The following is an 11549-nucleotide window of genomic DNA, read 5'->3' as shown; positions in this document are numbered from 1 at the left end:
TATATATATATATATATATATATATATATATATATATATATATATATATATATATATATATATATATATATATATATATATATATCTATATTCACAGGTGGGACATAGGGACACAACTACAATGGCGCGTAACTATTATGGCGCGTAACGGCTTGTGCGCGCGGGGGGGCTTGGGTGGGGCGCGAAGCGCCCCCACCAACTAGGTGTTGGGGTGGCGCGAAGCGCCACCCCAACAGCTAGTATATATATATATATATATATATATATATATATATATATATATATATATATATATATATATATATATATATATATATATATATATATCTAGAAATAGTATAAAATCTAAACAAAAGATATGTTGCATGGGTGTGGTAGGAAGCTTCATGAAAATACCCGTTGACAATAGTTGGGGTTTCTTTACATATGCCGTGTAGCCTGTGTAAGGTAGTTGAAGAGTCAATGGCCATGCTGCTTTAGAGAACAGTAGTAAGTCAATAGTAAGTGTTTAGAAAATGAAGAATATAGCGTACTACAAAATAAACCAAGGACTTTATCACTGTTGACACCTGTAAATAGTGATACTTGTTTGAAGTTCCAGCAGTGTATTTTTGCAAATGTGAAGTCAAGTTGACCGACGATGATAAAAAAAAAGGTAAAAGAACAAATTTAAGCAGAGAAAGAAGTCTAGTACCAGTTTAAAAGACTTTAAAAAAAAATGCGACTTCAGGTACTTCATAAAGTTTTACTGTCTAGATTTGGCAGGAGTAATCATTACGCCCAAGATGTTTTTTTTGTTTTACCAGATTCGTCTGACTGGTAAGGAAACCGTTGATCCAAGCTCCCGTCTTCTCTAATTTCAAAAAGTTATGCCGTAAACTTTTCCTCTGGTAAATCTGATAAATTTAACCCATGAAAGTTGAACAGTGTTGACAAATTGCAAACGGGATGCATATTGACCCCTTAGTCTTGTATATTTTTATTTTATTTTATACACAATCGAGTTGGTAAAAACAGCCTATACCTCTTTGCCACATGAAGTGCATCAAGACATGTCTGAATCAACAGCAAATATTTTCGTATCATTAACAGCTGTATTGTGCATAGGAATTTTTCCTATAGCCAAACCACCACCCAAGGCTAAGGAAATTCCTAGATTATTTTTGGTTTCTATTCAGTCTTATGTTTTTATCCTCCAATATGGCCACACCAGCTTGCTGACTAATGCTCGTACTCGAAATTTTTAACACCCCCTATGCAATAGCAACACTTTTAGCCAAATTTTTATGGACCGGTGTGATGCTAAGATTACTACGTACATTTGTCTGCTGCGTTATGGCTTTCATTAAAATTATTTTTCTACTTTCTGTGGGTAGTTATGCTATTTGGAAGTGCTTAGTTTTTTCTTATTTTCTTCCTCTTTTCAATTTTGCATATTTCTTTGTTCGTACCTCTAGAACTGGCTGTGTATGGTTAAGTTTGATCTATTGTTGTTGTTATTTTGGTTGTTTGAGTCTGCTGATGCACGTCCACAAAGGAGGGCCAGGTTAAATTTGCTTAGAAGACTAAAACTGTGGCAACAATTTGTCCATATGTGACACTTTTTTGGAAAAAAATTTCTACCGGTTTCTAGAGCCCTCCCTTTATAAAAAAAAATTCTTTGCGAGTCTGAACAACGTTATTTTTGATGACTAGCTGCAATACTTAAAGTACAAAAGACGCTAAAATAAAAATAAACCTTTTTACCTCCCGGGCCCATCTGAGGTCCAGGAGGATTTTCGAAGGTTTCTGTTTTGGTTGTTCCAAAATTATGAAGTTTATAGGGCAGTATAATTTTTTCGTCAATGGTGTCACGCTGAACCATATCACGCAAATAAATAAGCATAACTAATAAATTTGAGAATGCTTTTCATCTGGAATAATTTAGACGTCAATTCTCTGTTGATTTACTAAAAAACAAAACAGTCAAAAGATAGCAACACATTCTTAAGCTGTTTGGTGTAATATTTTTTTTAGCTCATTTTTTTTCTCGATTTTTCCCCCGCGTTTTTTTGAATTGGCGTCGGCTGCTACAAAAACCTGCATAACTGCATATGGAGCTCTTTTTCCACAAAAATTGAATTTCCAAATTTCCTTCTGTAAAAATATGCTGGGTTGTTAGTTAACCAATTGGTTAACTGTTTCCAGTTAACCAATTTGAATGATCATATTCCAATTTCACTCTCCTTGGTACTTACAATGAACATGTCACGTCTGCAAGCTTCAGAAAGTAAAATTTAAACGTAAAACAAAAAAGTCAAATTCTTTTATTAGAAACGGTGTTGAGTGTAATAATTCCTTAGCTATTACAATCTAATCTGATCGTTTTTTAAACTATCATTTTTCGTTAATTCCAATTGTATTCGTATATTTTAATACACATTAATTTAAGTTATTTGTTTTCAATTTTAGTTGAAACGTTAAAAGGCAAAAAACAACGTACGCAAAAATCAAGGAGACGAACTCCCAGCTCAGGAAATAAACATGAACCCGAGCCAATGTTAACCATAGAACCTGAAAACAAGACCATTTCAGAGCCGACTGTAAAGACTATAGAGTCGCCGCAGCAAGACAATAAGTACAAATGGTCTAAAGTCACAAGCAGTTCCCGACACCGAAAAAACTCGATTTTTGGCAATGATGAACAAAAGGTCTTACAGGAGAAGCAACTGAATACTCTTGGCTCTCCTACTCCAAGCAAAATCTCTACAGATCTTAAAACTAGTGTTGTGTCTCTTCAGGGATCGATTAGTCTTTCATCTGTCAAAACACAAGCAAAAACTCAGCCTGATGTTGTAGCCACATCAACTAAACCAGAGGCTTTGTTAGTAGAAAAAACTACTTTGCCGGATGGAGGATTTTCTTCAAGTGCTTTTCCCACATTGTTAGAATCTGCTGGCAGATCACCGGTAGAGCCATTTGCATCACTAGTCGTTGGTCTGAAAGAGGATTCAAGGTAATTTATAATTTTTATTTTTTATTTATCCTTCGCTCCCTTGTTGTTTCACATGTACCCAAGTCTACTAACCCACTGATCTATCACTAGTTTGTTTGTTGCTTTATATTTTTCTTTATCAATTTTTTTCGTAAATTTTTGCATAATATAAAAAATGAAAAAAACCTATTTGTTACGTTCGTTTTTGACATTTTACCGTTGTTTGTGTTTTTAATTTGGAATCTTTATATTTATATAAAGATATAAATCTTATATCTATCTATATATATAAAAATAAGTTGTCTGTCTGTGGATGTGTGGATGGATGTGTGGATGGATGTGTCAGGTGACGTCACCTGAAAAAACTGGATTAGGTGACGTCAAAACTGAAAAAACTAAAAAAAGGCAAAAACTACAAAAAAAAACTAAAAACTAATAAAAAAAATAAAAAAGCTAAAAAACTAAAAAAACTATAAAGGTAAAAACCAATAAAAAACTAAAAAAAAAACTGAAAAAACTAAAAAAAGGCAAAAACTACAAAAAAAAACTAAAAACTAATAAAAAAAGTAAAAAAGCTAAAAAACTAAAAAAACTAAAAAAACTAAAAAAAGGTAAAAAACTAAAAAAAATAAAAAATAAAAAAAAACTAAAAAAAAGGAAAAAACTGAAAAATAAGCTAAAATAAAGGTAAAAACCAATAAAAAACTAAAAAAAAAAAGGAAAAAACTAATAAATGACGACACTCAAAGAGAAAGCGACCAGGACAAAAAACTAAAAAAAAAGGCAAAAACTACAAAAAAACTAAAAACTAATAAAAAAAATAAAAAAGCTAAAAAACTAAAAAAACTAAAAAAAGGTAAAAAACTAAAAAAACTAAAAACTAAAAAAAAACTAAAAAAGGTAAAAACTAAAAGAACTAAAAAAGAAAAAAATAAATGACGACACTCAAAGAGAAAGCGACCAGGACAAAAGGAATGTTCGATTAGCAATCAACAAAGCACCGGGACACAGGGAGTATAAATGACGACCAGGACACAAGTAAAAAAAAAAATTAACAAAACTAAAAAGAAGGTAAAAACTACAAAAAACTAAAAAGAAAAAAAAACTAAAAACTAATAAAAAAACTAAAAAATCTAAAAATCTAAATAAACTAAAAAAGAAAAAAAAAGGAAAAAATAAAGGAGAAAAACAAAACTAAAAAACGAATGTATATACAGACCGGTACACCGGGATACAAATGACGACCGGGACACAGGGAATATAAATAACGACCGGGACACAGGGACACAACTACAACGGGGACACCGGGGGAAACAGGGGGATATAAATGACGACCGGGACAAAAAAACTAAAAAGAAATAAAAACTAAAAACTAATAAAAAAAACTAAAAAATCTAAAAATCTAAATAAGCTAAAAAAGAAAAAAAAAGGAAAAAAATAAAGGAGAAAAACAAAACTAAAAAACGAATGTATATACAGACCGGGACACCGGGATACAAATGATGACCGGGACCCGGGACACAGGGAATATAAATGACGACCGGGACACAGGGACACAACTACAACGGGGACACCGGGGGAAACAGGGGGATAACCTGACAATCTATTTATATGCAAAGACAATGGGACAGCAAAGAATGTTGTATATTCGCAAGTTTTACGTAGTTAAAACCATATATATATATATATATCTATATTCACAGGTGGGACATAGGGACACAACTACAATGGCGCGTAACTATTATGGCGCGTAACGACTTACGCGCGCGGGGGGGCTTGGGGGGGGGCGCGAAGCGCCCCCACCAACTAGGTGTTGGGGTGGCGCGAAGCGCCACCCCAACAGCTAGTTTTATATATTTATATATAAAGTTTATATTATATTTTAAATCTAGATGGGGTTGTAGAGATTTTAAAGCAGTAAATTAGCTTTGAGGGCTTTTATTTCACAAGTTACTGCTTTCTTAACTCGGCCCTCTTCAATTTAAGTTTGAGCTAGTTACTTCTTTCTTAACTCACAAGTTACTTGTTTCTTAACTTGGTCCTCTTCAATTTAAGTTTGAGCTAGTTACTTCTTTCTTAACTCACAAGTTACTTCTTTCTTAACTTGGTCCTCTTCAATTTAAGTTCGAGCTAGTTACTTCTTTCTTAACTCACAAGTTACTTCTTTCTTAACTTGGTCCTCTTCAATTTAAGTTTGAGCTAGTTACTTCTTTCTTAACTCACAAGTTACTTGTTTCTTAACTTGGTCCTCTTCAATTTATGTTTGAGCTAGTTACTTCTTTCTTAACTCACAAGTTACTTCTTTCTTAACTTGGTCCCCTTCAATTTAAGTTTGAGCTAGTTATTTCTTTCTTAACTCACAAGTTACTTCTTTCTTAACTTGCTCCTCTTCAATTTAAGTTTGAGCTAGTTACTTCTTTCTTAATTCACAAGTTACTTCTTTCTTAACTTGGTCCTCTTCAATTTAAGTTTGAGCTAGTTACTTCTCTCATAACTTGGTCCTCTTCAATTTAAGTTTGAGCTAAGTCTGCGGCAGCTCCGGTAAGTATACCATCGAACGAGATTGGGATTGAATGCAAATAAGATCGTGTTCAAAAATAGTTTTCTGTTTACTGATTGGAACGTGAGTAATTGTTCTTAAAATTATGAATATTTTGCTTCGGGAATCATGATATATAGTTTTATTGTGTGTGAATTATTTATTGAGATATTTTTCTATTACCCGGTTTCATCCCTTTACACCCTATATTGATTACTTTTTTGATAAGTAGCTCACCGTTACAGGTGACGCTTTTGATGTGCATCCTATTGATTTTGTTTTTTATGTTCGAAAGTAAATTTATCCTACTGCTATTAAAAAAACAACCTAAAATTTCAGTTACAAAAATTATTTTTAAAACATGGTTTATATGCTAGGCTCCTAGGAAACTGGGCTCCTATCTGTCTCTACATAGTTTTCAATATTTGGCTCTAAATATAACTTATCTATAAACTACTACATAAACAAGAAAAATGGAATGACACAAAGAAGAAGAAGAACATGGAAATAAGTAGATTCCCTGCGATACGACGTAGGTCGAGTTAAGAGGTAGATTGTAACGTCCCAAAACAAAACCACGAAGGTGATTGCATCAAAACAATCGAACAATGCTGTTATAAAGCCCGAACCGCAAATAAGCCGGCTCTTCTAACTTTGAATCCCTCTAACTTCAAGACCAATTAGGTTTAATTTTTATTTAGGGTGAGTTCAGGTGTTTCATCATTTGGAAAGAAAATTACTCAGAAGTTATCTCAAAAGCAAAGAAAGCTACTCGCTGCTCAGAATGAAAGTACCGATGTGGTTCCACCTGTTGACACTCAAACAAAACTTGCTCCTTGGGTAAAAACGACTGACACTCCTACAAGTAATGCCGTCCTTACCAGGTCAATGAAGGGAGACGAAGACACAGTGTCTTTTGCTGAAATAATGAAGGCAGAAGTGTCGACTTCGGATAATTTTGCTCCTAAGAAATCTGTGCAGAGGTGAGTGCTTTCAAATGTTACTGGAAGATATTTTTTAATCTATATTTACTTTGAGTCACTTACAGAAAAAAATCTTACTCGCTAGTGGTATTTTAATGGTGTACTACAAGCAGCAGTTAAGATTTATATTAGTTTTTACATTTGTTAAGTGAGATAAACTTGTTTAATACAGGGAGATTATTGAAGAAAATTAAAGAACGATATCTAAACGTAAAAAGTGCAAAAATTGTCATTAACAAATCACATCTAATGAAACAAAAATATTTGCTCGTTTCAATTTTGTCTTATTGCTCGTGACTATTTTTGGTTGTATCAGGTTTTAAGGTTCATTACTTTTTCGTTTAAATAGTTTTGCCACAAAAATTCTTTTAGTTTAATTTCTGTTCGCTTTTTGTTTCACGTTATTTAATTATATACCAATTGGAGGTTATTTGTATTATTATTTTTTTTTTTTTTTTTTTTTAGGTTTTGCTTTTTACTTCAGAACCAAAATACTGTAATTACAATTTAGTTCTTAAGTGAAAACTTTTTATGCAGTCAGGATTTGCAATCACTCGCTGTTGTTGTTGTCCTATAGTGCATTTTATTTGCCCTGTTGCAAGATGTAGGTGTTTATATTTTTTAGAGACTAAATTCTAAGTTAGTGAATGCGTTTTTTAATAAAAAGTTTAATAAGCGGCAAAATAACCATTACAGAAGACTAATAACTAGTCAGGTACCAGCATTACATGTGACAACCCTGTTTGGAGTCTGGTGAGCCGTTGGGCTGTTGTTTGTACTGTTGAGCGTGTGTGCTGCTGATCATAAGGAGTTTGAGACAAAGCGACTCCTTATGATCCTAATGTACGCACTGTTTGCAAAAGAGATTAGAGAAGGTCACGAACCTCAGGGCCATTGCTCTGTAAGAATTACTTGTATTTGAAAAAAATAGCCTTAGGCTCAATGTCAAAACTTGCTGAAATAGTTCCAACGAAAACCTAATGGGAAATGAATGTTCATACTGAACTTGGGGTTCTTTCCAAAACTTAAAATAGGTATCAAAATTATTTCTCTTATTTAGTTTTCATTTTTGAATATCTTTCGTTGACCTCAAGTCTTTCAGTGCTTGATAAAGAGAAGATTCAACTAATATTTTTGTTTCTGTTTTGTAATTAGCTTTAGGTGTTTGCATAGAAAAGCTAGATGATGTTGATTTTTTGTTGTTTTTTTTACCTAAGTCTCATGGCTCATTATTTATGTTTTGTTATAGTTAATATTAATAATCTATTAATGTCGCAACTAGGATTATATTGGGATGGGCAATGGTTTGATTAAATGATATATCGATATTCTTACTTTTGGTAGTCGATAGTCGATATATCAATTTCAATATTTCTGATCACTTTTTGCTCAGATTAACTTTATGTTTTGCCAAAATTCAAAAATAAAAATTGTAATTACAGAGTATTTTGCACAATTTTTTCCAAATTTTGAATAAAATACAAAAATACTTCCATGACATGAATGAATATCACAAAAACTCTGATTTGGAATTACTCGGGATCAAGAAAAAAATAAGCTACTTTATATTTTTGTCTAGTCAAAATCAGCTACATGTCAATATTTCTCCCTGAAAATTGGCTCTGCTTTTCAGTGATTGAATAAATAAAAAAAATTTCAACTGAAAGTAAGGAGCGACATTAAAATTTAAAAGAACAGAAATTTTTCCTTATATGTGGGAGATAACCCCTCCTCAATACCTCGCTCTTCACGCCAAAGTTTCTTTTTTGTAATTTCAAAATCTCCTTACTCCAATTAAACGGCTCTTGTGTTTCAGGAAATGTTGTTAAATAGTTGTGACAAAAAGTTAAAATTAGTGTAAAGAGTGAGGTATTGAGGAGGAGGATCTCCCTCATATACGTGATAATTTCTGTTTGTTTTAAGTGTTAGTGTTGCTCCTTACTTTTAGTTGAAAAATTTGTTTTTTATTTAATTTCTGATCGTTTTTTCAACAATGCCGGGAAATCCACCTTTTCTCTCCCTGAAAAATCAGTCTCTCAAGAAAGTTCCTCCTTGGAAAGTTCCTCCAATGAAAGATGCATCTTCCTCAGAAAATTTTCTCCCTGGTGAAAATTCCCCCACGAAAATTCTTGTTGACAATTCCGCCTGGAAAGTTCTTTTGAGCCTGCTTTCGTTTGAAAAAACACTTTATTTTCTTTTAATTTCCAATCGTTCTTCAAATCATGTCGGAAATCCTCCATCAGTAAAATAAATTTCCTGGAAAATCTCCCCTTCATGTGTCTCAATGAAAAGTTTCTCCTGCGTAAAATTCCCCCATGAAGAATCTCTCCCGGGGAAAAGCCACTCGACGGAAAGATCCCACAGATTCCTTTGAAAATGTTCCCTGGGCAACTTCCTTGGTATTTCTCCACGCGTAAAATTGAGTAGTCAAAGAAGAAGCAAGTCAAATAAAGGAATTTCGTATAAGAATTCTGGTTAAAGTCCCCCGAGTTTAGTTTCCCTTGGAAAGTCCACTCCTAGAAACTTCCTTCCCCGTGGAAATATTAACAACTGTGAGGGGAAATTTCAATTAAATTTAAAGATGCTACGTCCATGTACATTGTCAAAAGAGCGTGTCTCAAGAATTGATTTGGGTATTAAGTTGAAACTGTCAAAGAATATTAAAAGTGAAGATCATCAAACTAAAAGGCAAGATGTGCACACTATTACTAATACCACTTCAACTACTCTTTCTGTTGTAACTACTAGTAGGGCTAAGGGCATTGAGATGAAAATTTCAAGAAGTACATTAACAAACAGGTTATCCAAAGGACATTTCAGAAGCGTCAAAGGAATGGCTAATTGTATTCAGCTAAAATTTCGAGGACTTAATGAGAAGGATGTTCAACTGACCAAAAGATACAAACTATTCCTAAGGATATGAATGTGAAATTTTCTAGAGGTTTTTTGGGGGCGGGGGAGGTAAAGTTAGAAACAATTTGGAATTGTCGCAACTTCTAAGGGACCCAACCCGACTTTGGTTTTTCCAGGAAGCTTACTTCTTTCAGGTAACTGACATCTGACCTTCTAACTCTTATTAGTCTCACTGTTTCTACCAATCATTCTTAGTTTAAGTTACATTGTTTGGGTTCTTTATACATTTACTAACATAGTTTAACAGAAATAAAAGAACAGAAAATTTAATTGAAACCAATTCACCCGACAGAATTTCGATCTGGAGATATGCTTCTGTCATCAACGCTATCATGTGTTTGGTAAAGGTTTTGAAAATATTGTGTTTTAAAACATTTAGATCCACCTTAGCTGCCTAATTACAATAACTCTGGGACCGGAATATGGCTTGGTAGTTGGCACCTTTTCTGCACAGTGGCACATACACATTGGCTACTACGACTTCGTCTCGGTCGTCGACAATTGATTTGATCATTCACCTGTCTTCTTCTCTGACAGCATCTGTTTTTACATGGTTCTCTGCATCTGAAGAGTTAGCTCCGGCACCTTTTATACCACTGGAGGGAGGATCTTTTTTTTTAGCTTGGGTTTGAACCATACCTCCACCAACTATCTGATGATGAGTCTTGGACAGAATCTTGCCATGTTTTTGCTGAAATATTTCTTCTTCGTTTTTATGGTACTTGGTATTAACCAAGTGACATATAGCAATCGCAAATTCCGTCGGTCTGTCTGTCTGTCGGTCTGTCTGTCTGTCGATCTGTCTGTCCGTCGGTCCCGGTTTTGCTACTTTAGGCACTTCCAGGTAAGCTAGGACGATGAAATTTGTCAGATGTATCAGGGACCGGACCAGATTAAATTAGATATAGTCGTTTTCCCGATTTGACCATCTGGGAGGAGTGGGGGGCCCGTTAATTCGGAAAAAATAGAAAAATTGAAGTATTTTTAACTTACGAACGGTTGATCAGATCTTAATGAAATTTGATGTTGGGAAGGATATCGTGTCTCAGAGCTGTTATTTTAAATCCCGACCGGATCTGGTGACATTGGGGAGGGGGAGTTGGGAGGGGAAAACCTAAAATCTTGGAAAACACTTAGAGTGGAGGGATTGGGATGAAACTTGGTGGGAAGAATAAGCACAAGTCCTAGATACATGATTGACATAACCAGAACAGATCTTCTCTCTTTGGGGTAGTTGGGGGGGGATGTTAATTCTGAAAAATTAGAAAAAATGAGGTATTTTTAACTTACGAACGGGTGATCGGATCTCAATGAAATTTGATATTTAGAAAGATATCGTGTCTCAGAGCTCTTATTTTAAATCCCGACCGGATCTGGTGACATTGGGGGGAGGAGTTGGGAGGGGGAGACCTAAAATCTTGGAAAACACTTAGAGTGGAGGGATCGGGATGAAACTTGGTGGGAAAAATAAGCACAAGTCCTAGATATATGATTGACATAACCGGAACGGATCCGCTCTCTTTGGGGTAGTTGGGGGGGGGGGGGGGGGTAATTCTGAAAAATTAAAAAAAATGAGGTATTTTAACTTACGAAAGGGTGATTGGATCTCAATGAAATTTGATATTTAGAAGGATGTCTTGTCTCAAAGCCCTTATTTTAAATCCCGACCGGATGTGGTGACATTGGTAAGAGTTTGGGGTGGGGGAACATAAAATCATGGAAAACGCTTAGATTGGAGGGATCAGGATGAAACTTGGTGGGAAAAATAAGCAGAAGTCTTAGATACGTGATTTACATAATTGGAATGGATCCGCTCCATTGGGGGGGGGGGGTAATTCGGAAAAATTAGAAAAAATGACGTATTTTTAACTTACGAAGGAGTGATCGGATCTTCATGAAACTTAATATTTAGAAGGACCTCGTAACTCAGATCTCTTATTTTAAATCTCAACCGGATCCAGCGTCACTGGGGGGGGGGGCAGTTGGGGGGATCAGAAATCTTAGAAAAAACTTAAAGCGGAGAGATCAGGATGAAACTGGATGGGAAGAATAAAAACCTGTCTAAGATACGTGACTGACATAACCGGACCAAATCTGCTCTATTTGGTGGAGTTGGGGGGGGGGGGTAATTTTGAAAATT

At 34.6% G+C, this 11549-nt stretch overlaps 2 protein-coding genes across 7 annotated transcripts in view; one reads left to right on the top strand and one right to left on the bottom strand.

Annotated features, from left to right (window-relative positions):
- The window catches only part of LOC136026414 (inhibitor of Bruton tyrosine kinase-like), a 160345-nt gene that overhangs the window by 86840 nt on the left and 61956 nt on the right, over nt 1-11549 (top strand). For all 6 annotated transcript variants that reach the window (XR_010617285.1, XR_010617284.1, XM_065702986.1 and 3 more), the window contains exons 15-16: nt 2452-2995; nt 6215-6496. Coding sequence is in view for 4 of the 6 variants with exons in the window: in XM_065702986.1 (XP_065559058.1) it covers nt 2452-2995; nt 6215-6496 (826 nt within the window). In the remaining 2 variants the exon portion in view is untranslated. The remainder of the gene's footprint in view (nt 1-2451; nt 2996-6214; nt 6497-11549) is intronic.
- LOC136026417 (retinol dehydrogenase 11-like) overlaps nt 1-11549 on the bottom strand; it is a 128201-nt gene that overhangs the window by 115005 nt on the left and 1647 nt on the right. The window lies entirely within an intron of this gene.

This window comes from Artemia franciscana, chromosome 4 (assembly GCF_032884065.1).
Source record: "Artemia franciscana chromosome 4, ASM3288406v1, whole genome shotgun sequence".
Lineage (NCBI taxonomy): Eukaryota > Metazoa > Arthropoda > Branchiopoda > Anostraca > Artemiidae > Artemia > Artemia franciscana.
The sequence above is the reverse complement of the archived record's forward strand: the minus strand, read 5'-3'. Positions and strand labels throughout refer to the sequence as shown.